The sequence below is a fragment of the Antechinus flavipes genome, chromosome 5, assembly GCF_016432865.1.
Source record: "Antechinus flavipes isolate AdamAnt ecotype Samford, QLD, Australia chromosome 5, AdamAnt_v2, whole genome shotgun sequence".
NCBI classification, from domain to species: Eukaryota; Metazoa; Chordata; class Mammalia; order Dasyuromorphia; family Dasyuridae; genus Antechinus; species Antechinus flavipes.
In genome coordinates, this window is record NC_067402.1 from 147,146,828 (window position 1) to 147,174,796 (window position 27,969).

Sequence of the window (27,969 nt, forward strand, 5' to 3'; positions counted from 1 at the left end):
CTGCTCCTGATGAAAATGAGGACAAGCAGATGTTTTCTTTTTAAATTTTTTATTTTTTAACTGTTCTTTTGATCTCTCTTTTTTTTCTTCTCTCTCAGCTCCCCACTAGAAAAAGAAAAGGATGAAAACAAAATCCTAATATTCATAGTCAAGCAAAAAAAAAATCTCAACATTGGGCATATCCAAAAATACAGGTCCCATTCTTAATAATTATTTCATTTCCTCTTTGTCAACAGTCTTCTGGGATCATAATTGGTCATTGCATTGATCAGAATTCTTAAGTCTTTCAGGGTTATTAATTTTCACAAAATTATTATTTTACAAATTTTTTTCTCATCCTGCTCACTTCACTCAGCATAGTTCACAAAAGTTTTTTTTTTAGATATTTCTATGTCCTCTATATTGAAAAGTGTTGATCTCACCTCTTATGGGCCTACAAAACTCCTGAGTACAGGCTGAACCAGATTAAAACGTAGTTGGGCAAGTTTAACAAAATAATTAAAAATAAAATACATTGTATATAACAACAACAACACTGGGTCATGATCAACTATGAATGATTTAGCTCTTTTCAGAAATTCGATGATCCACCACAATTATGAAGGACTCATTATGGAAAGTGCTATCCACTTCCAGAGAAAGAGCTTGATGGAGTCTAAAAATGGATCTGATTATAATATTTTTATTTTTTGTGTTTTTTTCATTTAATCTGTTTCTTCTTTCATATTGTAACTATAGAACATAGTTCATATGTAACTATATATATATAGTTTCATATATAACTATATATGTCACAATATAACTAATATGGAAATGTTTTACATGATTGAACATATATAACCTCTATCAAACTACTTCCCATCTTAGAGAGGAGAGGGAAAAAAATTTGGAACTCCAAACTTTTTAAAAATGAATGTTAAAATTTCTTTACTTGTAATTAGGAAAAAATTACTATAAAAATCTGCTGAACAAAAATAATTTTAAAATAAATGTTGCTTTTCTTGTTCAATAGTTCTCACAATGTACAGACAAAATAAACTTGTTGGAGAAAAAATTTGTAGATCCTACTGGAGATAGAGCTCGCCTCCTGAAGGGAAAAGATCTGACTCCAAAGGAAATGATCTCCAAGATAGATAAGGTAACACATCTTTTGTGTATATTAGTTATTCAGAGACATCTCATAAATAATTATAATACTATTTCATATCAATTTATATACTATCACACCTGAATTTTTTTTGGTAATCATACTTGTTTCCATGTAACTTAATAATATGAATTTGAATTGTCTTCAACTAGTTCATTAGAAATTCTGCTTTCAATTTTTGCCAATGAAAATTAAAATCCTATAATATTAAAGATGCCAAAGAACCTGTATTTGGCAGCCAAAAGGGACAGCTTTGGCATCTAACAATGAATTTGTTTGCCTCTCTGCTGGAAAAATATCAATAGAATGGAACAAAATAAAATAGCAAATGTTGAGACTGGAGCAGAATTCTTATAATAGGAAGTGCTTACACTGGACATCTGGAGCCAGAGATATGGACAGAAAAGATGGTTCCTTAAAAATGGTTAACATAAAAGTTGTGTGAGTAGAAATTAATGGGATACGGTGACTCTATCCAATTCTCAATTTATGACATATCTTATGAAATACAGTCTCTAAGTATTGCACTGCATCTTGAACCAAGTGACCTAGCAACCCATTCTCTCCTCACCTGGATGCTTGAAATTTCCTTCCTTTTCCTTCTTCCTCTACCCCACACATTCTGTGGTTCTCACTTCACCTCAGGACTACTCTATGATAGGTTTTGAGATGATAGGGCTATAGGTGAAAAAAGAGGAAGAGAAAAAGCTCTATAAACCTCCTCTCCTCTCCCCTCCCCTTAGTACTGCTGCATCTGCCTGCCAGTGCTAATCTTCTCCAGCAGGATCCTATCCCATCTCTGCAGCGCTGCTGTCCCATCCCCAACGCTCCTTCTGCTCTTCACCCAAGAATCTCCACCCTAATCCTTGGTCCTCTGGTGAAATCTCCTATTTTTAAAGTCTCAGCCCTTTCTATACTCAGATGTATAATTTTCCCTATACATGAAATAAAAAAAAAGAAGAGCCTTTTATTAATTTCTCATTTTTCATTTTTCTTACTTGTTGGAAGTAGTTCCAAAACAAGCCTTTAAAAAATCCTAAAAGATTGTGTGATCATTTTAGTAACAGAAAAATAGGAGAGAAACTGTGAGACTTCATTCTGTCCAATGCTATTGCCCAGAGAAGAAAGAAATCCTGTTTGGAAGCAACAGATTCCCTTGGAACCTGAGGGAGGAAGGAAAACGGATGATGGGGAACCAGTCTAGACCTGAACAGTATTTGTGGAGGTTTACACTAGCAAAATGTTCTAACCCTATAAAATTCCATACTCATTGCCTTCTCTGCTCCTGTTCACCGCCCCAGCCCCTGTCTCAGTCTTCACCCAAGAGTCCCTACTTTTGTAACCCCACCATTTAAAGCCTCTGCCTACCATTACCTGAATGTTTGCCATCTGTCTACAATCAGAGAGAACTCAGCAGCTGGGCTTCCCAGTTGAAAAATTGAATTTTCCCTAAAGGTTATATTACATACAGTGATGTTTTGTAGAATCATTGGTACAATACCAACCTACAATTTTAATTCTGTACAATTTGTATATATTTTGTATTTGTTTTTGAATAGTGTATTGTGTATTATATTTGCATTGTGGCATAGTGAGTAGACTCAACTATTTGAAAGGTTGTCATGTGTTATGGGCCAGAACTTGAAACAAGGTGTTAAGTCAGTGGAATTGATAGAGACAATGTTTATTTAGCATGGTGCTTAACAGTTCTCTAGTTCATACAAGTACTTAGTACTTACTATAATTCTACAAGATTCACACCTTTAAGAGAACTTATATAAGCAAGGAGCCTCAACCAGGATTCAGTCCTGGACATTCAGAAGCCAGAGCTCAAGTTCTTGGAACCAAGACTACAGAAGGCCTCTAAGAAAACTAACCGGGTCACAGGAAAGGAGATAAGACTTTGAAGGAGTCTTTGAAGGAGACTATAAAGATTTGGACTTTAACACCTGGCTGCATTTGGGGTGATTACTGAACTAAAAAGAAGGCTTCCAGAAGCCCTCCAAGAAACCTGCTCTCAGAGAACATTAAATTTTAGAGAAGAATATTACAGTCATGTGGTCTTTAACATGATTAGATCTGTTCTGTCTGATCCTGGCAAGTAGTAACTAGAGCTGGTGGATCAAAGTCACAGAGAGGCAATTCTTGGATCAATATAAAGAAAAACTTCCTAGCAATCAGAACTTTCCAGACAAAAATGGCCCTCCTGTAGGCAGTAAGTTTCCTGTCACCTGTAGTCTTCCAATGCTGAGTGATGGCTTGTTGGGGATATTTAAAGAAAAATTCGTTCTTCAGTTAGATGTTGGACAAAATGATCCCTAGAACCTTTCCAGTTCTGGAAAGTCCAGATTCTGCTTGAGGTTTCAATAGGTTCTTGTGGGCTAATTGATGTTGTTCCTATGATAAAATATATTTTGAATTCCGAATTATTTCTCAAATTTAAGAAAACAACTTATTCATAACTTGGGGAATACTTATAACTGGTATAACTAACTATACTATAAATACTCTATCACTGGACATTTAAAAAATCATATGGCTAAATTTACACACACACTCCACACACATCCAAAACCAGTCATTTCAAGACTATGGAGAATGTGTTTTGTGTAACGGTTCTAGCTCTGCACAGCAGCTGTAACCCCATTAGACTGACTTCTTCCCATTTTTACAAACTAGCTGGAATTCCATCTGGCTGAGAAAGAGGAAAAGTTGCTGGAGAAGGAGTTCCTCTTTGAACAGGTCACCCGACTTACAGGCAGACTCCGCACTAGAACAGAGACCTGCAAGCAGGATACGCTTCTCTTGGCCAAAAAGGTTAGTTCTCAGGTCCTTTGTTTTGTTTTGTTGCCTCTATGTGTTTTTTTTTTCATAAAACTGGTCTCCTAAAGGTAGAAGGCATCCTTTTATGAAGTACAAATTGTCTCTCTCATTTCTAACAGAGGGCTATTAGACATTGTCAAGACAATTCTAGTGATGGGAAAAGCTCTGGGACTTATGGGGGTTTAGAGAGATCTGGAGGAAGGACTGGGCAATGCTGAAAGCAATGAGCCTTTTATTTTTTAGAGAGAACCATATGGCTTAATTGAATGCTCTGGAGGAATCTGGGTGGGAGAAATAACAAGGGAAATGTAGGAGGACACTCCTAAACTGGACAAGTAGCTGATTGCCCTAAACAAGAGAAGCTGATCCGCTCTCAATATGGACCAGGACCAGAATCTTTAAAGTGGAACCAAAAAGCAGAGAGGGAAAACATTGTCACCTGGGCAGCTAGGACACAGTGGTCTTGAAGCTATGATGGCAGGAGGGCACATGGTTCCTGGCCTGTCCTTATCAATATTACCAGAGGAAATTATGTAGTCTTCTCTGAGCCTCTGTTTCCTCATTTGTAAAATGAAGGAATGGCCTTGGTGATCTCTAAAACTTCTTCCAGCTCTGAATCTAAGATCCACTTCTTTTATAAGGGACTCGGTGACGGTTTTGCAAGAGGCTGCTCCCTGGATTTGGCCAGTTTTTAAGCCAGACAGTGGGTGAGGCTCTCAGTTCACTTTCTGCCTGAGGACAGTTCAAAAGTCAGGGATACTTGGGATCAGATTAGTTCAGGGACTTTGAAAAGTATAGGAAATGAATAAAATAATGAACACTGATATAAATCATTACCATTTCCTAAGGAATGTAAATCAATTAATAGCACATGGAAACCAAAAGATCCTAGAAACTGCCTCAGCCAGCAAATCCTTGATTTCCTTACCATGCAGAAAGATACAACAGCCATGTCTTTGCTGGAGATGACTCATTTTGAGGGGGATGAGGGATCAGTTCTCAAAATAACTGAAAGAGGCTTATAATAAAGGCTCAATGGGAGAAAAAAGGAATCTTATTATTACCAAAATGAAAAAAGAAAATTATAAAAAAAACATTAGCGTCTCTTGATCTAGCTTGACAAAATCTCTATGAATATAATCTACATTGTTATTATTATTAACGATTATATGAAAGATTGTTCCAAATCACAGGTTACAAAAGTATAAATCAAAATAACTTTGAGTTTCATCTCACAACTAGCAAATTATCAAAGATGATCTCAAAAAAAATGTAAAATTCAGTGTTTGAGGGATTGTGGAAATTGTTAAGAAATTTGCCAAAATGCAAAGCCCTTTAACCCAAAAAATTTCACTGCTAGAAATATATACGACTCCAATTTATACAGTCCATGAAAAAAAAATCCCATATTCACATGGAACCTTAGATTTTCAAACCTGTGCGTTTGCATAAAAAACTCCTCTTTGGGGAAGAGAATGAATTATTCAATACTCTGTGCTTTCAAGAGAGGAGGAGCTGATGAGGGCTTGGGGGAAAAAGACATTTTCCCTTGGCTTTGAGAAAAGACTCACAAAGTTCCAGAACTAGAGGGAGAGATTTTGGAAAGAAACAGACATGTAAAGGAGCTGGCACTAGAACATGTTCTTCAGTTCTAGTTTGTATGAGACATTTTCACAGAATTTCTCCCTGAAAAATTGGGAACTCTCAGCTGAGCTGAGATATATCACTATAGTTAAGGCAGTCACTCTGTGTATTGTCTAGTATATTCTATTCGAATTTTTATAATTTCTTTGATTTCTCTTTGCTATCAGATTGGATGGATAGGTTTGTTCACCATTTAGGATGGTCTTTGTGTATTTTCAATTGGTGAAAAGTGAGTAAAGACTTTGGGATATACTTTGGAAATACTTCTTATTCATTAAGGGATAGGACCCAGAAAAGTAGAGTGAATGTAAAAATAGTTTCCCCTACATTAGTAATACTCAGAGGGAATGATAGCTATTATTCTAGTCTAGTATCCCTTCTCAGAAAAGATCAGAGTGAGCCAGCTCCTGGTCCCAAACTCTTTCTCCTTTCCAAGCATGAATCAAAGTCTCCATTAGAAAGGTGTGGAATGGAGCAAGGTTATAAGATGCCAGAAATATCTATGTATACCTCCCTGTGAATCACAATTGGATTAAATTATGTGGACATGCACAATAACCTATGTGGGCAATAAAAACACCTTAACAAAATATAGTACCATTTTTTGTAGTAGTAAAGAACTGGAAACAAACAAAAAAAAAGGGCCCATCAATTGGCGGGATAACCACATTGAAGAAAAAAAATGTATATGAATAATGCAGAAAAGCATGAGAAAAATTATATGAAATGATATAAAGTAAAGGAAGCAGAACCAGGAGTAGAATGCACACAATGACCACAACAGTGTAAATGTAGACAAAATCAGTAAGACAAAACTGAAATTGAGAATAATTATCAAACTTGGTATGAAAGAAAAGACATGAGAATGTACTTCCTTCCCTCTTTTTATAGTGAGAGGATGGATGTAACACTGCATATGATGTTGAATTTTTTCCCCTTCTTTTTTATTCTTTATAATAAAATGTGTCTCTCTAAGAAAGGGAAAGATATACTGTGGTAATGTAAGTGATGTAAACATTTTTAAATAGCAATGGCATTTTTAAAAAAGAGGCTACAAATGCATCATTGACATTACTGATAAAGTTAGGAAAAAAGACTTTCATAAATAATATTTACAACAATCAATCACACAATTGTCTGAGAGATGTAGAGGATACAGGCAGGATCCCAATTTGCTTTTTCCTGGCTGAATATAACAAGGCTCTCTCCCAATTCATTGCTATTCAACAAACATTTATTACATACCTTCTAATGGCAAGATAATGTGTTGAAAATACAAAGGCTAAAATTAAACAAGCCCTGCCTTTAAAAATTTTATTTCCGTGCGAAATATATACAATATATACCCAGATTAGCAGAGGCATTCTGGCTTCAGCTCAAAAGGGTTCCTGAACTGATTGTTAATTTTTTATGTTGAGCATTTTTACCTCAGAAATTAGAAAACATTACAAAACAAGATTTGATTTATTTTTGGCTGATTATTTAGAATTAATAAAGATATGGAGAAAACATTAATAATATGGATTTAAAATGTTTCATGTATGTGTTAGGGTGTTTGTTTTCCTCTGGAGAGTTGATTATTAAACATGTCAATGCACCACTGCAGATAAGTACAAAACAATTATATACAGTTACACAATGCAAATTTAAGGAGAGAAAATTAAAAATTATGTGTCTGGTAGGGGTGAGGGGAATCAGTAACAGCCTATAATGCCAGAGAAACTGAGGCACAAGAGAGATTAGAGTTTTTAATATTTTTATTAATTGGAGAGCATAATTGATTGAGACCAAATGGATCCATGGTTGGTCCTAAGGCTGGACGAGACTATCATCTCAAAGTATCCAGCGATGAATGTGAGTTCTTAATGACATATATAGCCACATGGCTCAGTTACAGGGGTAGATCAAGGCAAGGGCGGAGTCAGAACACTGAGAGTGGGAAGTTACAGATAAAAAAGGGGACAGAAGTGGGAAACTTCTTCACAGAGCCATTTGGTTCTGTCAGAATGGGGGAGGGGGGCATAAATTCTTACTAAAGGCCAGAGTCAGGATGTCTGAATAAACAGAAGTAAAGATGTCAATGAGGTATCCGGGATAGTCTTATTTCTTAGAATATTTTAGAGAGGTAGTGTCACAAATTCCTGAGAGCAGAAGGAGCCAGGAAGTCTGGTTTTCCCCTTATCTTGAGTCTTACATTGACAATTTATAACCTTAGAACAAATGGTCCTCAGCCTTAATGGACCAGAGAGGGGTTTTACCCCCCCATCTAAGGGGATGAGGCAGAATAGTTAAGGAAACTGAGTCAGGACAGTTAAAGAAAACTGTGGCACAACAGACTCATGTAGAAAGTGGCATTGGATCAATGTCACAAAGGAAGCTAAAGGTTCTAAGAGAAGAATGTACATAATCAGGAGTTCAGATATTGAGTTGCAATAGTCCAATTTGGCTGGAAGAGGAAGCATGCAAAGTGGAGTAATATAAAATATGAGTGGAAAAGTAGATGAGCATATCATCTAGCAAACTTTTCCGTGACAAGGGAGAACTTCTGTTGTTGTTCAGTCATTTCAGTCATGTCTGATTCTTATGTGTTCCTATTTGGAGTTTTCTTGGCAAAGATACTGGAGCAGTTTGCCATTTTCTTCTCCAGCTCATTTTACAGAGGAAAAAACTGAGGCAAACAGATTAAATGACTTGCCCAGTATCACATAGGTAGTAAATGTCTGAGGCCATATTAAAACTAAGGAAGGAGAGTCCTCCTAATAAAAAGGTGATAGATTCAAGATCCAAAATGAGACATTCATTTTTGGACATGACCAATTTAAGAATTTGTTTTACTTGCCTATGCATATTTATTATAAGGTTGTTGCTGTTCTTTCTTTTATTCTTCCTTCCATCCTTCCTTTCTTTCTTTTTTAAAGTAACATTGGAGTGCAGGATAAGGAAAAGACTAAAACCAAAGTGTTCTGATAGAATTATGCCAGGTGTTTATAGCCAATGCTATAAGGCATTAGGTTCAGAGAAATAACTAGCACCAACTGAACTTTTTTGTCTAGATGTATTTAGTACTGCTAGAAGCAAATCACCTTGGGAAGTCTATAGGCAAAGTTATGAAAACCGAGTAGCTAATGTGGAAAAGCCTTTGAAAAAAGTTCTTGCCATTAAATTTTATTAACACATTTTTCCCTGATTCGTGTCCATATTTAGGAGTGTCCTAGGGGATACATTAAAACCATGAGCATCATAAGGAAGATGTTCAGTAGTTATAAGTACACTTATTTTTGTTTCCGGTTTAAAATTCCCTCAGGGCTTGAGTATGTTATAGTTTTCTTAGCTAAGTAAACTATAACTCTATAATATAGTTTTTATTCTTCTAGGTATTACATTCCCATATACTTAACAATCAATAGAAGTACAAAACTAGATATGAGAAAGCAAAAGTTTGGGATCCCTTCAAACTTTTACCAGGCTATAAGTGACTCAGAATTAGAGGGCTAAAAGGTATTAAAAATCACTTAGAAGTTGCGTATCCTCAGGCGAGTCACAATCTCTCTAAGCCTCAGTTTTTTTTTTCCTTGTAAATAAAACAGTTGAATTGAATAAAATCTAAGGTTCCTTCCAGCTCTAAGAAGCTATGAATTCTAGGTGATCTCCTACCTTTGATCAGAATTTCCCTTTAGCCATCACTGAAAACCAGTAGCTGTCTGCCATTCCTTTTCTCTTCAGTCAAAGCAAGCTTTGTAACCTTTCAGGTTCTAGTGTTTCTAAATCCTTCCTAGTGATTAATATTTTAATGCTCTCTTGTTCCACTGAATTGCATGATATAATGTCTTCTAATTCTCCTTCTTTTCCTAGATGGTGTTGGGTTGTATTGTTTTGTTATATTTAAATATAAATAGATGTGGGAGACAACTTTTAACAGCAAAAGCATCTGTGAAACCCATGAGTCATCCCATGTTTTTAGCCCTTGATGGTTTTTCTGTTAGTTCCTTTTTAGTAGGACTTGTTATGGACAGGTCTTCACATTATTCTTCCTTTTTTGACCCTTTAATTCCAGATGAATGAGTATCAGAAGAAGATAAAAGATTGTACCCACAAAATGATGGCTCTTGTGGCCGAGCTGTCCATGCAGCAAGCACTCTCTCTTGAACTACAAAAAGAAATGAGGAACAAACAAGAGTTCCTAACAAATTGCAATGAAAGGATAGAACAAGGGCTGCCACTCAGTAAAGAAATTGAGGAAGACTGGCTGAAGGTGCTGCGAGATGAAGATATGCATCATTTAGCCGTAGCAGAAAGGACAATGGTAAGTTTGGGATCTAGAACTGCAGTTGTAATATCTATGTTAAAAAACACAGTATGTCCAGGAGCCATGGGAGGTCACCCTTCTCCCTTCAGTATCATTCCTATAATTTGCCCACTTTTCATTTCATAGATGAGGAAAATAGGGCTTTGAGAAGTGACTTGTCCCAAGAGCAAACAGCTAACAAATGACAGAAGTAGAAGTTGAATAGAATTCCTCTGCTTTCCTGCTGTTGCTATCAATAAATATTTAATCAACAAAATTTATTAGGTTTATAAAGTGCTCACAGCTTACAATCTGATAAGATCCAAATCAGTGTGACTTGCTATCTATTTTTCTGCAAATTAAAGAAGGAACTCTTTCTTTGCAGCTTCAAATGGAAGAGCAAAACAACTTGATGCCTTCTGGAGTTTACACAACAGCCATTCAGCGCCCAAATGCCTACATCCCAGATGCAGAAGCCACATTGCCTTTACCCCGTCCTTATGGCAGAGCACCTCCCTTCAAGCCAACTGAGCCTGGTTCCAATATGAGACACATAAAAAAGCCTACTATAAAACCAATTGAAATTTGAATAGGTAAACAAGAAAAGAGCCTAAAGTCAAATTTTCCCATACCTTCAAACAGGCTTGCATTAAACTTACAGCTGGGAAACTATGAGCAAAACAAAATCAACAGGGCTTTCACAATATTCAACAAATAGGAACAGGTACACACCAATTCATTCACTAAAGAAGGCTATTACTCTCAAAAACCACAGATGTACTTCATTTACCATTTGTATAGAATTTAGAATTGTAACTAAGATTTTGGCAAAGTATTTTGATCATTTAGTTATTTTCCAGTTTGTATGTTGACCACTGTTCAGGTTAAGTTTCTCTCAAACCTGATCCTATAGCTAGTCAGAATTTTCTAAGAAAATCAAATAAATTCAATCCAGTGTGGTATATTTTTTAAAATTAAAAAATATAAATTAATTCAATGGTACCATACTTGTTCTTTGGGGAAATGTGTATCAGTATAGTTAGTGAGGAGGAAAAACTAAACATTTGTATTTTAAACAATGTATAGGTGTATTTCACTTGTAAAATAGCTTATTCATAAGACTTGATAGATAAATACTATTTAGGTTAATTTAATCTTTTTAAATTTACTAGGAAAGTATGTAAAGGAATATTATAATAAATCCCTTGGCAAAGTCAAGAATCTTTTTACAGCCAAAAAAAAAAAACTCTTTGAAATGTATCTGTTTTGTAAATCCAGATTTGTCATATCTGAAAGATTTTTTGTTTTCTTTTTAAATAAAGTATTTCTCTCCCTCTTTTTGGTTCCTGTACAAAAAAACAAAACAAAACAAAACAAAAAACCAAATGGCTATTTTGACAACTCTTCCAAGTTCTTGTACCAGATGCTTTCACGATTTTAATAAATTCAATTCAATGGATGCTTATAAAGTAACTACTGTATAACAAAGTTCTGTGTATCAGGATCCAAGAAAGATGCAAGATAAAATAGGTAGTAGCAGTGATGAGGTCAGGGTAGCAGTTTCTACTTTGAAATAAACACGTGACATATTCCCAGTGTCCATTCTCTTTCTCAAAAGGTAGGTTTATTTAAGAGAAATTACAGACAAAATAAGAGAGAAAATAGGCACCAGGGACGGTAAATATGAAGTACAGTTGGGGAAGCAATAAGGTTATCAAGGAAAAGAGTTTGGAAGAATCCAATAAAGGGATATGAGGTGAGAATATCCCATTGATCGGCAGGTTAGATCCACAGAGGAGTTTAGGAGGCTAACCAAAGTAGCTGGCTTAAGGAGAAAGCTGCCATTAAAGGGAGAACTTTATGAGAAAGAGGAGAGAGTATCTCATAGAGGGTTTAGCCCTGAAAAGGACTTAACAAAGATCTTCATCATGGACACATCTTTGATAGGGAAAGTAAAACTCTGGGGGTTTCTGAGGGGAGGAAGAGAAGTACCAGGAAAGAATTGGGTAGCTCAGGAGGGATCAAGGAGGAGCCAGATGGAATACCTGGCAGATCAGGTCCCAAACATGTCTAAAGATGTCCTAATCAATGTCTCAAAGTTTGTTTACAGAGGCCCAGAGGTCTGAGGGATAGACAGTGGAGGCTGATAAAAAGTTCCAGTCTTACAAATCACTTTATATAAACAGGATTCCTGGGACGTCTTCCCTTGTTAGACTGTCCTGATTGGATCTTCCTGACAAGAGAAGAGTAAACTCAAAAGTCTACATCAGCAGAAATCTTCTGCTAGAAGTTCTCCTCTGTTAAAGGAACTTAGATATATACATATATAAAACTATAATATACAAAAGAGAATGTGACAAACGTACTAGATCAATCTAGTCATATTAATGTTCAGAAAAGGGCAAGATCTTTTTCAGCTCATGAATCATAATGACATATGACATTATGATGCCATAATGACAACTGAAAAGGATCTCAGAGATTATCTATTCCAAGTACCTCATTTTATAGACTAGAGATGTTTTCCTGGGAGGGAAGCAAGTAGGATGAGAACATTCTATGATTCTCCAATACAGAGCCAACACATGGCAGTGATTAGGGCAATCACTGATCCTGAGGGAATACTCTTATCCAAAAACAAAAATTAAGAGAGTACAAATTAGAATATAAGTGAGAATGTAAATGAGAGATCGGGCCAGGGCAGAAGTCGGAGTTTCTTGAGAACTCAAGGTCTAATGAACTAAGACATATAGGAAAGTAAGCTGGAATGGAAGCTTTAAACCATAAGGTTATACACAGAAATCAGGAGAGAGAAGAATAAAGATGATAGTTTAGCAGGAAGTAGAGCCAAATTATCCCACACAACTCTTCTACTAGAAGATTCAAGTCCAGTTAAGAAAACCCAGTAAAAAGCCACAGTGAATACTCACCAGATTGACCTCAGAATATGGGCAAATCCATAGGCACTGAGAATAGGGTTTAGCTAGGAACGGTTTTACACCAAGCAATCCAGTGCAGAGAACTGAGGGTTTGCATCAGAGTAAGAAGAGATCCCACATTCACGCAGAAGAATCTAGATCCACATAACCTTAAGCTGAAGGAACAGACACCAGCTGGCAGCCGTGCTACTCATCACCCAGTTTCTGGTCATGGATGCAGGACAGTTGTACCTTAGGTAGTGTACTGAATAAGGAGCAAGTTCAGAAGCAGGTTCAGAATCCAGGTGCAAATCGGAGTAGGAGTCCAGTTCCAACCCACAACCTGAAATTCTGCAAGAAAATAACCAGAGCAGGAATCCAAGACCATTTGGAGAGTACTCAAAGCTTAGAGCATCCTATCTTGATCTGTCTCTGAGATCATGGAATGATATAACAATATTCCCAAAAAAACAGCAGGAATAAAGTGCATACAAGCTGATTAAGACATTTTTCTCAGAAGTAAACAGAGCCTGGACTTTACATAAGGCTGGAAGAATGAACAGTCAAAAGAAAAATCTTTCCATAGAGTTTTTATAATAGAGATACTAAAAACACAAACCCAAAAGAAAACTTCAAAACATCTATAAGTCACAGGTTGTACAAAGTTTAGAATTCCTAAAAGAGATACAGTAAGAGATTTATGTTTTTACAAATTTAAAAATTATTTTGTAAAATATGAGCCCTTGAGGGAAAAATGGAGGGAGGGAATGATAATAGTAGTGGAAGAATTGGAACTAAAATTAGCAACTTGAAATAATAGATACCAAAACTTAAACTCCTCGAGTATTAGAATGGACCAAGTTAAAATTAATTATCCCATAAAGCAAGATATAAAAAACTAAGTTCAAAGACAGAAAAAATAGAAAAACTTAAGGTACATCACAGCCAAAACAACTTAAGTTGGAAATCAAATCAATGAGAGAATAATGATTTAAGGATCATTAGACTATCTGATATCTTTTAAATCTATGACCTAAAAAGAAAGGCCTACACACTTTAAAAAAAAAAAAGACATTAAATAATCCACATCTCCCAGAGCCATAGAACAAGAGAGAAATAGAATTTAATAGTTAGCTCCTAACAGAAACAACCAAATAAAAACTTCCAGGAACATTATAAACAAAATCCAAAGGTGACAAGTCAAAGGAAAAATAATTCAGACAACCAAAAGGAATGAGTTCAAGTACTGGGGAGCCACAGGATCACACAAGATTTAGCAGATACCCCTCAAAAGGAGCAAAGAGGTTGAAATACAGTATTCTAGTAGGCAAAAAATAGAGACCAATCAAGAATAACTTATCCAATGAAGTTGATAATCCTGGGTGGGAGGGCAGAGAATGGAGAGATTCTTTTTTAATAAAGTAGTGGTCTTCTAAGCATTCCTGATGAAAAAAACCTAAGATGTGTAGAAAATTTGAAACTGTTCAAAGGAGGAAAGAATACACGCATGCACGCACACACACAAACACACACATATTCACTCAGAGAAACAGAATAGAAGGCACTCTGTTCCAGGACAAAGCTATGATGAAGAATCCAAGTTAATATTTTCTGTACCTGCTATAACCTGGGCAAACTACTCAGAGCTACTCCTGTTCTGGTGCTTTTGATTCAGACAAGGATAAGCCCAGGTTACACGTGTTACTTCCTAGTATGAAGATATAAGGAGATCATTCAGGTATGCAACAACAAACAAATTGAGGGAATGTTGGAGGGGATGTGGGAAAACAGGGACACTGATGCATTGTTGGTGGAATTGTGAACACATCCAGCCATTCTGGAGAGCAATTTGGAACAATGCTCAAAAAGTTATCAAACTGTGCATACCCTTTGATCCAGCAGTGTTTCTACTGGGCTTATACCCCAAAGAGATACTAAGGAAGGGAAAGGGACCTGTATGTGCCAAAATGTTTGTGGCAGCCCTCTTTGTAGTGGCTAGAAGCTGGAAAATGAATGGATGCCCATCAATTGGAGAATGGCTGGGTAAATTGTGGTATATGAATGTTATGGAATATTACTGTTCTATAAGAAATGACCTGCAGGATGAATACAGAGAGGACTGGCGAGACTTACATGAACTGATGCTAAGTGAAATGAGCAGAACCAGGAGATCATTATACACGGCAATAACAAGACTATATGAGGATAAATTCTGATGGAAGGGGTTCTTTTCAACAATGAGATGATTCAAACCAGTCTAATAATCTTGTAATGAAGAGAGCCATCTGTATCCAGAGGGAACTGTGGAAACTGAGTGTGAATCACAACGTAGCATTTTCACTCTTTTTGTTATTTGCTTGTATTTTATTTGTTTTTTTTCTTTTTTGATCTTATTTTTCTTGTGCAACAAGATAATTGTATAAATATGTATAGAAGAATTGTACATGTTTAATATGTATTGGATTTCTTGCCATCTAGGGGAGGGGATGGCAGACGGGAAGGAAAAATTTTGAAACACAAGATTTTGCAAGAGTGAATGTTAAAAAAAAATTAAGAATTTAAAAAAGTTTTAAAAATTTTAAAAAGGAGAAAAAAAAGTGAATGTTTAAAATTATCCATACATATATTTGAAAATTTAAAAAATTTAATTAAAAAAATAAATCAAGAGAATCGTAGAGATATTAACATTTAAAGTGTTGCTGGAACAGGGTAGCCCATATTTCATAAAAGTTACAAAATAACTTATTAATTTAATTATTATATTATTTATTTAAATCATTTAAAAATCTTTAATTCAAATAAATAATTTAAGAATATTTAAATTATTAAATTAAATTATTAATAAACTAATTATTATTTATCAGAGTTGGAAGTACCTCACAGATCATTTATCTGCCCAACGTTATTTTCTACAAAGCTACCAAGTGGTCATTCAGCTTCCACTTGAACTACATTGATAAAGAACCTCTTCTAAAGTGATTCCAGATAATAAAGTACCAAGTGAATGGCACAGAGAACAAATGCTGCAAGTTTACATGAAGGAGTACAAGAAATCTCTTTAGCTTTGAATGGTTAAAGAAAGTTTCATGGATAAAGTAGGAATACAGTTGAGTCTAAATGTATAGGATTTAGACCTAGAGGAATGGGATGTTTCCGAAGAGGCAAAAATGAAAGTGTGTGGCTTTGTCAAGGGATAGTGAGATGATTCATCTATTTAGTGCAAAGAACTGAATTGCAAAACGGTGGGTTCTAAGATTGGGTAGGTAAAGTTGAGCCAGAATACAGATCTTGAATGTCAAGCTAAAGGAAAACCATTATAGCAGAAAACAGCATTGAGTAGGGAATAAAAGAATGGAAGCAGTTTTATGAAGTTTAACCTAATCAATACATAGGACAGATTAGAACAGAGAGAGACCAGTTAGCAAGTTGTCTGAAAAATATAAAATTGAGACAATGACATAAAAAAATATAGTAGTGGAAGTGGAATGGAAAAGGAAAAGATAGAAGAGAAGGGAAGAATTGAAAGAACATGAGAAAAGGAGAAATCAAAGAAAACATTTTTAGCGTGGGAGACAGAGAATTGATAGGAAGAGATCAAACAGGGATTTGTGGAGTGTCAGGAAGGAGAGATAATGTATTTGGAAAAGTGATCATATGAGCAGGAAGATTTCAGAAAAACCTGTAAATACTTACATGAATTGATGTGAAATGAAATGAGCAGAACCAGAACCCTAATAATATTGTACACAATAACAATATTATACAATGATCAACTATGAATGACTTAAGCTATTCTAAACAATAAATGATCCAAGCCAATTCCAAAGGACTTATAATAAAAAATGCCATCAACCTCCAGAGTAGAACTGAAGGATTCTGAATGCATTTCAAGGAATACTATTTTTCACTATATTTTTTGTATGTTTTTGTCTCTTTCTTTTACAACATGACTAATATGGAAATAAGTTTTACATGCTTCCACATGCATAACCTATATCATATTGCATACTTTCTCACAGAGAAGAAATAGAAGGGAAGGAAGAAGAGAATTTGGAACTCAGAACTTTAAAGAAAAATGTTAAGAATTGTTTGTACAGATAGGAAAAAAATAAATATTTGAAAATTTTAAAAAGAAGCAGTCATAGCTGGAAATAGATTTAGGAGTCATCTGAAGAGAGATAAACCTAACACCAAGACATTATAACTTCCCAATGCAGGGTTTTCAATGTGAGGTCTGTGAATTTGGTTGGTTTTGTTTTTATAAAATATTTTAATGACTGCATTTCAATGTAATTGATTTCCTCTTATAATCCAAGATATTTTGTTTTATACATTTAAAAATATTATTCTGTGAAGGCATCCATAAGCCTCATCAGACTGTCAAAGGGGTCCAATATATAATAAAAAAAAAGTTAAAAATCTTTGCCCTGTGGGAAAGCATGTAAAAAAAATCAGAGCCCTAAGGGAAAAAACCTTGGGCAATGCCCATAAACCAGGACACAGAAGGAAAATGGAATTTCTACATTATGGAATATTATTGTTCTATAAGAAATGACCAGCAGGATGAACACAGAGAGGACTGGCGAGACTTAACATGAACTGATGCTAAGTGAAATGACCAGAACTAGGAGATCATTATATACCTCAACAACGATATTGTTTGAGGATGTATTTTGATGGAAGTGTATCTCTTTGATAAAGAGAGCTAATTCAGTTTCAATTGATCAAGGATGGACAGAAGGAGCTACACCTAAAGAAAGAACACTGGGAAATGAATATAAATTGCTTGCATTTTTGTTTTTCTTCCTGGGTTATTTATACCTTTTAAATCCAATTCTCCCTGTGCAACAAGAAAACTGTTCGGTTCTGCACACATATATTGTATCTAGGATATACTGTAACCTATTTAACATGTAAAGGATTGCTTGCCATCTGGGGGACGGGGTGGAAGGAGGGAGGGGAAAAATCGGAACAGAAGTGAGTGCAAGGGATAATGCTGTAAAAAATTACCCTCCTGAGTTCTGTCAATAAAAAGTTATTAAAAAAAAAAAGGAAAATGGAATTTCTAGAGCTGATAATGAAGGATCCAGTTGGAGGACAACTATTATAAAGACTCATCAAGGCCAACATAGGACATAATTCAGGTAGTCATATATCCTGGCTTTTTCAAAAGAGTTATGATTTAATACAAACAAACACCAAAGATCTTCTAGACAAGCGTTTCAATGGAATTTTTAACATCAAGATTTGTCTAAATGGATATTTTATAAACACTACAAAAAAGTCAACATTAAATTAAAGTTCTCTGTTACAATCATTTTAATTACAACTCTAAGTGCACAAATATACAAACATTACAAATTATTATACATTGGAAAGAAAGTCAGCTTTAATTAAATACAATCAATAAATGAAAAGGTTCATAAAGTCAAAATAGTTTTTATATTAAAAGTGTAACTTTTCCTCTCTTTAAATCCTATATTATTTACCAAAAAAGGCACTTATTTGTTTTTCTTATGCTATTCTACATATTTTCAACATATTTTTCTCCTGAATTAAAAAATTTTAAATCTCCAGCCATTTGGGGTCCAGTCACCACACCATCATTCTCAAGTCTATTTTTTCCTTCAGAAAAGAGACAGTACAGAAATCGGTGAAGCTTTTTTCTGAACAGTATCTGGAAGGTACCTGTTCCTAGATCCTGTCCTGATTTTCTATACATATACCTTTCATCTTCTGTTGAAACTAGAACAATTTAGGCCAGTATTTATGAGCATCTCTTCAAATGTTCAGCTTCTTGGAAAGGGCTCTCCTTTCCCCAAATGGAAATCATTATTTATTTTTAATAATGGACTGGTGTCTGTACCACTTAGATGACTAGAGAACATCTGGGAAATTTTCTTCAATGTAAATAGTTCTTAAAAAAAAAAAAAGCTGAAAAGTCCATGATAGATGTTTTTTTTGTTGGTGGTATTTTTTGGGTTTTTTTTAATGGAAAATAGGAACAGCAAATTTCTGGAACTCAGTTGCTGTCATGGTTCTTTTCTTAAGTTCAACAGGATTGTGGTTTGTTTCAGTGCTGTTTCTGCAACAAATTTTGTGTCCACACTGTCACATGCTTCAAAGGGATTCAGAGCTAGAGAAAACAGAGGGGAAGGATAGTATGAGCCTCTGGCATTTATGCATGTGGCCTTCCAATTCTTGCATTAAGTATAGGTTATAATTCAACTCAGAGAATCTCAGAAAGGGAAAATATGGCAACCCTTCAAGGTCCCTATAAGGTCATCTAGACTAACCCAAGCAAGAAGTAGGAAATCTAAAATAATCCCCAAACATGCTACCAGCCCCTACCTGAAGAGCTAAAGAATGCATTACCCAATGGTACAAACTGCTCCATTTTAGATTGTTTTAATTATTTGAAATGACTTTCCTGTGACTGGGCCAAAGTCTGCCTTTATACAACTTCCACCAAGTTCTGCTTTTTGGGGCCAAGTATTTCAAAAGAATTTAAGGTACATTTCCGCAAAGGCTGCCATATTTTAAGTAATTTTTTTTTACATCTTTAACACTAGGGAAAGAGAATTTGCCATTTGCCATTAATAGTCAAATAGAATTCAAACTTTTTTTTAAAGCACCAAAAATCCTAAACCCTACCAATGACTTACTATGAGATATTGGGCAAATCTTATCTCTCACCAGAATCTCAATTTATCTCACTTATAAACACTTTCTTAATTGGACATTATTTAATGTCTATTTAGACAGGAATTAGTATAATTGAATAGAGAATGAAGGGTACCTTGATGAGTAGTCTCCATCGTTGTCAGTACTTCAATCAAATAATTCAGAGGCAGGAATTCTGTATCGAATGATGACCTGTCAATTGTAGATTTTCGTAACTAAAAAAAAAAAAATTCATGAGACTAGTTTATTCTAAAGGTTACTCTAAGACAAGTAGTTAAAACCAAAACTATACAAAAATGGGATCAACTGCCTCAGGAGCTATAAAATGTTTTGCAACTAGAGGTTTATAACCAGCGGTAGGAAGATCATTTTTCATGCTGTACCTACCAGGAAGAGATAGTCTTTTAGGGCCCTTCAAACTCCAAAGATGCTGTGACTATCTTAACTGATAACTTTGATCTAGGCAAACAATTTAAATTTTAAAAAGTCATCAGTATGGCTAGCTCTTCCACTAGTACAGATCACTCATGCATGTCTCATCCACATTCTGCCATATTATCTTCCACAAGAAGTCCACCAAAAATGCTTAGTGGAGGATCATCAAATCTTAACATTGCATGGATACCAAAGGAAAACATAGGCTATATATGAATCATCTTTCAGTTTTGCAACATGGTTCCCTCACTTCCCTTTCTAGTAGCACATTTAGAGTTATACAATCATGGATCTAAAGTGCGAAGGGACATTATTTTTCTTGGTTTCTCATTCAGCACTTCTGTGAAATTCTTTGTAAGCAATAGTTTCAGCCTACTCACATCCACTATATGACTTTCTCGTCTCTTTGGACGACTGTAATTTTAATTTTCAGAGACTGAAATATTTCATGCTGAAGAAGGGGGAGAGATGGAAAGAGAGACAGAAACAGAGAAAGAGAGACAGAGAGGGGGGGACAGAGACAGAAAGAGACAAAGAGAGAGAGACTGGGAGAGGGAGAGGGAGACGGACAGAAAAAAAGACAGAGACAGAGAGAATGACAGACAGAGAACATTTACTAAGTGATTTCTGTGTGCCAGGCACTAAGCAAATATAAATACAGTTTTTGGCACACACACAGACCACCTATTATGAGGCACCTAGTGGAAGATTCTAGGGTCCTGATCCTGTGAGACAGACTTGGCTCAAGGTGGACATTTCTACACTGACTTAACCATGAGGATGGGCAGAAGCTTCTTTCCACTGGCTACACAGATGAAACACAGATGAGCTTTAACTCCACACAACTAAGTAATGCACATACTCTCTCTTTTCCAGCAGTGTCCAGGGGCAGCAGAGGTATTGTACAGTAAGTTGGGGGAAAGGGTGTGTTCACCTTCCACCCCACACACACACACTTAGACCCTGTGGCCCTGAGAAGTAAGCTTGGTATTTGCTCTTATCCCATTTATCATTTTTAATTTTAGATGCAAAAAGTGGAATCTTGGAACCAGGGCCTCAACCCAAAGGAACCCTGGAGGCCAGGCTTCCAAGCTAGATATTGCTAACATTTTTGCAATTGTAAGGATTCTAGGAAGGTGGGATGTCAGGAAGTAAATCCATCAGGGATTTACTCTGTGGGACTGATGCTATGTAGAAAGTGAGTTAAACTGTGAAGCTAACTCTATTCTTCTCTCTAGAGACTAAGATGTTGTAAAGGGGATTATTCACCCAGGTGTTAGGTGTTCGTTAGGTATCTTTGAAGTAAATATTCCTTTGTAAAAGTTAATCAGACTGTTAAGTGGCTAAAAAAGACTTGGGGTATGTGTCCCCCTAAAACTGGGGAACACATTTTAATGGTAAACTCAAATGCAGAGATAAGAGATTATCAATCGCCAATGGCAAAGATAATATATAAAATGAAGCTGAAAAGGGAGGGCAGGAATACCAACAGGAAAAGTGGAAAAGTTTGGAGAATCAGGAACAGAAGCAGGAAAGAAGTGAGCAATGGCTGCCCTGGACACATCTTCTAATGGGGGTCCCAGGCAGAAACTCACCATTTGGGAGGAAGGGTCAGTCACAGGATATGAATCATCTTCAGAATAAGAAGACAGTTGGAATGGAGATTAAAATAAAGTCAGATAGTCAGAAACAGAGCTGAGAGAAAAGGATCTGTCTTTCTTCATGGAGAAGTTTGGGGATCTCATCAAAATCTCTCTAATTTAGCAAAAGATCTAATCCACTTCTAGACCCATCTCATTGTCCATTTGTAATAGTTTATCCACCCACTTTACTCTCCATTTACAGTGTTTATTCAAGACATTAATTACTGGCAGACTAGCTCTACAGGCTGTCCTTTCAACTGTATACTGTGATCTGGACAAAAGGAATTTTTCCAAAAATAGGCCAAACTATGGAGTAAATATAGTTCTTTAAAGAGACCCTGTAATGTTCATAATCTTAGTTCAATCAGCCCAATGTAATCAAGACCTTCCGCCTTCTCCATCCTGACTCAGGTAGGCTTCCTACATGAAAGTGATTAAGACCTTTTGTCAAATATGTATGTCCCTGTTTTATGCCTGACTACAGATTTCTAAGGACAGCCAGGTGCTAAGTGGGTACAGGGCTAGAGTCAGGAAGTTCACATCTGGCCTCACACACTACCTAACTATGCAACCCTGTTTACCTCAGTTTACTCATCTATAAAATGAGCTGGAGAAAAAATGGCAAACCACTCTGCCAAGAAAACCCTAAATGGATTCACAAAGAATCAGACAAATTGAAACAGCTGAACAACATATTTCTGATCAGAAGATCTGAACAAGATTATCTCTGTTGTTGCTTCTTTCAATATATTTTGTATGATTTTACCAAATGCATAGAAGACATTGTATTGGAGGATAACCTTAAGGTTATATTTGGTTTATACTGAATCCTTGGGGAGGGTTTTTTATTAATTTATTTTTTCCCTGTTGCATGTAAAGTAATTTTTAACATTTGTTTTTAAAACTTTGAGTTCCAGATTTTTTTTCCTTTCCTCTCTCCCCTCCTTCCTCAGAAGGCACATGTGAAGTTAACAAGACATTTCTATAAAAATCATATTGTGAAAGAAAACAGATCTTCCCCCCCCCAAAGAAACTCTCAAGAAAAACAAAGTATGAAAAAGTATGCTTCAATCTGATATTCGGGTACAATCTGTTCTTTCTCTAAGATGGGTAGCATTTTTCATCACAAGCAAGTCCTTTAGAATAGTCTTGGATCATCGCATTGCTGAGAACAGCAAAGGCATTTATAGGTGATCATCTCACAATGTTAGAATTACTTTGTACACAGTACATTTCACTTTGCATGAGTTCATGGAGGACTTTCCAGAGTTTTGAATCATTTTTTAAAACAATATCCTAGTCAACAAATAATTTCATATTTCATATAGCAGTGATGTCAAACTCAAATAGAAACAAATTCCAGCAGATTGACTTGGAAAATCACAAATTAACATTATTTCCACTGAATTGTATTTTTAAATTTTGTTTAACATTTTCTAATTATATTGTAATCTGGTTCCAGCTGAGTTTGACACCTCTGCCCTATACCTTTGAATCAATAATGTGACTTGAAGAAACTGTGATCTGCTATAAAACATCATTTGCTTTCAAAATGTTTCTTCTTATCTTCTCAAATATAAAGGAAACCATCAATAAATGTATAAATTATCCTTATAAAGGTCTTATGGTGAGGAAAATAAATGTGGGTTATTAGTTACTGATTATCTTTGTTGATGATTAATATCATTTCACTTAATAAGCTCTTCTTTGTTTCATGTTACTATGTTACTATGACCAAAGAATATCTCATCAAAAGACCAGCTCAATAAAGATGAGCTTCTTTGTCTTTAGGTCTGTTCACAGAAATCAGACTCAATCTATTGCCAGGACCCCTGCTTCTACAGTGATGGTTACAGAATGCCAGAAAAGAAGGTAGAAAAAGGGAAGAAATCACACAATTTTTAGTCTGAGCATAAACTTTAGCTTAGTAGTTGGTTCTCTAAAAATGAACACCTAGACCAATGACTAATAAGTGAACTCTGCTGATATCCTCATCATAAAAAACACTAGCAAACCAAGGCTGGAGCACAATGAAGTTTAGTAAAGAAACAAATAGAACAATTGCCTTTAGAGATGCTTAAAAGAAAACAAGAAACATCACTTCATGGGACATTTGATCATCCCCCATTGCAATGATCATGATGAGTATTTCTAGAAAGATCACCTTGAAAATAACTAGCTTATATTTATTGCAAAGGATGTGTTTATTGCAATATGTGTTGCAAAGACTGAAGAGGCAAAAAAAAAATCCTAAATACTCTTGCATTTAAAGCCTTCAAAGTAACTCAAAATATTCTTTTACAATCTGTGATTTCAATGCAATAATTAAACAGGGAATAGATGAAGATAGCAAATTATATGCTAGGAATAAAGAATGAAAAAGGCCAAAGAACTATATACAACCCCCCCAAAAAAAAATTCACAATTTTCCCCCAAAAGAATTAGAGTGTGCTAAATCTGAACAGCAGTGAACAACATGTTAAAATGAAATTCAGTTTACTTGAAACTCCTTCATTTCCCCTCTCCGCAGCTCTCCAAACTTTTATTTCCACCATTCCTCACTAGTCTTCTCATTTTAGAAGACCCCTGCATCCCTCATTGGTCTTCTGATTAGTCATTTTCTCCCAGAACCTTTATTTATAGGAAGAGTCAAAGCCAGTCATGTTCACTATTTATTCCCTCTCTGAAATTCATTCCTAACCATGTCCCAGTACAGGTACCTTCTTTCCTCACCCTGCATTTCAGCTTTCTTTTATGTGTTATCTTCTTCCATTACAATATAAATTCCCTGAGGCCTAATATTAACTTTATTTTTGTTTCCATTTTTATTACCAGAGCTTATTACAGTGTCTGGTACATAGTAAGTGATTAATAAATGTTTGTTAGCTTGTTGGCTTGACTCACTACTAATGTAGGAGTCGTTCTTAAATTAGCTTTTTTTGGACAGTCAGACATCAATTTGTTAAAGATGAAAACAATTTTTAAAGCTAAAAATAAATTAACCAAAATGTAATATACAATTATAATTATATACTTAGTTTCTAAAATGAGTTATTGGTAATAAAAATAAGATATAAATAGAAGAAAGGAGTTAGATACTAATTACCATTATTTCATACAAAAGTTTAAAACATATATCTTAATCAATTAACATGAAGAAAAGACAAAAAAAGACTCTAAAAATAGAAGGAAACACTTGACTTACCAAATAGAGATATATAGCAGCCAAGGGAAAAACACTGGTTTAGAGCATAAACTTTTATGTAAAAATGGTGGATAATTATAAGCAAGATCAGTTGGTAACAAAAGAGAAACAATAGAAAGTAAAACTACTTTAAAAAATATTTCTAAGAAATCCAACTAGGAAAGTCATTCTCAACTATGAAAAATGGAATAAAGATAAAGAAGATCTGCAAAGATAATCACCAAAAAAACCACGGGGTTACCACATTTCTATAATAATATTACAACAAAACTACCTCTTGTGCTTATATCTAAATAATGCAAAATTAACTGAAAAGCAAAATGAGAGAGAGAACTTTTATCAATATATTGCAGTCAGGAAAGGCTTAAAAAAGAGGAAGAATTGTGCCTTTCAGAGGTATTTGTTTTGGATTTTCTCCATGACAGTGACTCCATGACAAAGTCCAAGTTGTTAAAGGATCCACTAATGCTAGTGAGATTTCCAAGATGCTCCAGTAGGCAATGACCAAATGGCTATTGCATCAAACCTCAGAACACTGCAGGGATTACTAAATGAGAATCATTACCATTAAAAATAATTTGTCCTATCTTTCTACCCAAGAAAGCCAAAGGGAGAAAGAACCCCTATTGTCTAGATCACAGAAAGGTAGATGGACATCCTAGAAGGCTTGAACATTAGGACATGTGTCTTGAATATTCTTTGAAAATGGATAGTAAATTGGGCACAGAACTGAACAATCTGGAGAGCCTGTCTTAGGGAAACTGGAAAGTTCTTTTTTTAATGATCCCAAATGTCACCATGAAGAAAAGGCCATCTTTTTAATGCTGTTGTTCTATGAAAGGGCAGCTAGGTTACAAAATGGATAGGTGAAAATAATAAACTACTTTGTCAAGACCTCCCCAAATGGTGTCATGAAGATTTGGACAAGAAGGAAATAGCTGACCAACAAAAATTCTATGACTGTGAGCAATAGAATACTAAAATCTCCAAAAAAATTATAATTAATGTCCTTCAAAACCAATGAAGAAGCAGACAATGGTTTTGAGCAGGCTATAAAACATAACACTGAAGAATCATAGTAATGGATGTCAACAAAGATATGTATAAATGAAATAACAAGCACCAGTAACAAGGTAAGAACAAAAGATGATAAATGGATAATTTTGTACTCCACCAATATTTTCATAAAATCAAGAAGAAGCACTTAGAACTATAGGTGTACTTCCTGTTGAGAACTTATGGAAAGACATTAACAAAAGCTGCACAGTGTGGGAAAGCATTGTCATATCTCTGCAGGGGCAAGAAAATCATTTGTTTTATAAATAAATTTCTAAGTTTTTTCTTTTTGATGTCCTTGTTGTGACAACTGAGCTATATCGTTAAATTTCCATAGGGAATAATGATATACTGTGTTGGAAGTCTGTTATAAAATACATTCACTTCCCCATTTTTTGATGCTAAAATCTCATTTAAGAGAAAATGTGGTATTGTGGATAGAGAGGTGGCCTTGAAGTCAGTAAGCTTTGGGTTCGAATCTCACAACTGACTATATGGCTTTTGTAACTCCGAACAAGTCATTTATCTCTCAGTGCTTTGATTTTAGGGTCAGTATGTGTGAGAGGTAAGACTTGGCCCACATCTTCCTGGCACTGAAATGAGCTCTTTATCCACTGTGCCACACTGCCTTTCACTCTGGTGCAATGAATACAGAACTAGCCTTCATCCATTAAGATAAAATAATTTGTGTGGGGAAGAAGGGGAAAAGTTGGAACAGAAGGTTTTGCAAGGCTCAGTGTTGAAAAATTACCCACACATGTGTTTTGTATATAAAAAGCTATAATAAAAAATAAAATTAAAAAAAATAAAATAATTTTAATTTTTTGTGATGCTATTTATTGTACATGATGTCCAGCATTGTCTGACTCCCTTCTTAAGAAAATTATTTATTTAAATATTCATGATATATAGTTATGAAGCATCTGTGTAATCTCCCATCTTTCGGCTACTTTCTTATTCCTGTATCATATTTCCCCATATATCTTTCATCCTCCTCCTCCCCTGTGCCATTTTTTTTCAAGAAAATTGCAAATATTAAACTAGATATTGAGATAATTTGGAGGAGTTCTGAGATCTTAATAAAATTGTCCTACCTCTTCATTCTATTCAACAGATGTTTGCACTTAAATGGTTATTGTTTTTATAGTCATCTTTTTATAGATGAGCAAGAATTGAGGGGAGGGGAGAGGGAGAGAAAACAAATATTTATTCATTGCCTTCTATGTGCCAAACACTGTGCTAAGTGTTTAACAAATATTATCTCATTTGATCCTCACATCTCCTGTAGGTAGGTGCTATTATTATTCCCACTTTTCAGTTAAGGAAACTGAGGCAGATTGCAATAAAGTGACTTGACCAGAGTCACACAGCTGGTGTCTGAATTTGAATTCAGGTCTTCCTTACTCCAGACCCAGTATTCTATTCTCCACACCACCTGGCTGCCTGCCCTGATGGACAAAAAGACCAAATCTCAAGAAAAGATACTTCATAGATAAACAAGTCATAAAAATATTGTAAAGTAAATTTGAAAGCAACACCAACGATGGATGATGGTATATAGCCCTTTAAGAGTGTCAAAATTCTATAATACTATTAACTGTATTTTATCATTGGAGATTCTTTACCTCTGAGTGATAAAACAGTCTCCGAAGTCAGCAAATAGCAGAGCCAGAAGTTATTCCCAGCTCTTCTTACTCCAAATATAGAGATCTATGCACAAACATAAATGTGATCAGATCTCACATCCAATCTTACCAGTTTTTTATGCTTTGGAAGCAGCCGTCTCACATAATTCCTTGAAATAATATGAGAATTGATAGGATGATCCCAGAATTGACTTGTCTTCTGCAGAATAAACTATTAAGGGAGAGAAAGTGTAAAGGAAAAAACATTTATCTCCTAAATATTCATAGTCAACTATTTTATTTAAGTTAAATTACTCAGAGAAAGGGACTGAAACATTAAGGTTAACAATCTCTTGGAGAGCACACTATTACCCTCTTATCTATACTGTTGAATTCTGACTAAATACTTCTGAATTTTATATAGCAGATAACAGAGATTAGACTGTGCAAAAGTAATACCTCTCAGTGATACATTACATACTTTTGGAAATCCACATATTAGTC

General features: G+C 35.2%; 2 protein-coding genes across 2 annotated transcripts in view; one reads left to right on the forward strand and one right to left on the reverse strand.

Annotated features, from left to right (window-relative positions):
* CCDC146 (coiled-coil domain containing 146) overlaps window positions 1-11,235 on the forward strand; it is a 178,466-nt gene extending 167,231 nt beyond the window's left edge. The window contains exons 16-19 of the mRNA XM_051962015.1: window positions 1,013-1,138; window positions 3,827-3,964; window positions 9,669-9,917; window positions 10,285-11,235. Of these exons, the coding sequence (XP_051817975.1) occupies window positions 1,013-1,138; window positions 3,827-3,964; window positions 9,669-9,917; window positions 10,285-10,488 (717 nt within the window). The 3' untranslated portion in view covers window positions 10,489-11,235. The remainder of the gene's footprint in view (window positions 1-1,012; window positions 1,139-3,826; window positions 3,965-9,668; window positions 9,918-10,284) is intronic.
* A 6,740-nt stretch (window positions 11,236-17,975) lies between these two features.
* GSAP (gamma-secretase activating protein) overlaps window positions 17,976-27,969 on the reverse strand; it is a 102,331-nt gene continuing 92,337 nt past the window's right edge. Inside the window, exons 29-31 of the mRNA XM_051962019.1 lie at window positions 27,596-27,697; window positions 19,617-19,716; window positions 17,976-18,953 (exon numbers count right to left, since the gene is read on the reverse strand). Coding sequence (XP_051817979.1) covers window positions 18,850-18,953; window positions 19,617-19,716; window positions 27,596-27,697 — 306 coding nt within the window. The 3' untranslated portion in view covers window positions 17,976-18,849. The remainder of the gene's footprint in view (window positions 18,954-19,616; window positions 19,717-27,595; window positions 27,698-27,969) is intronic.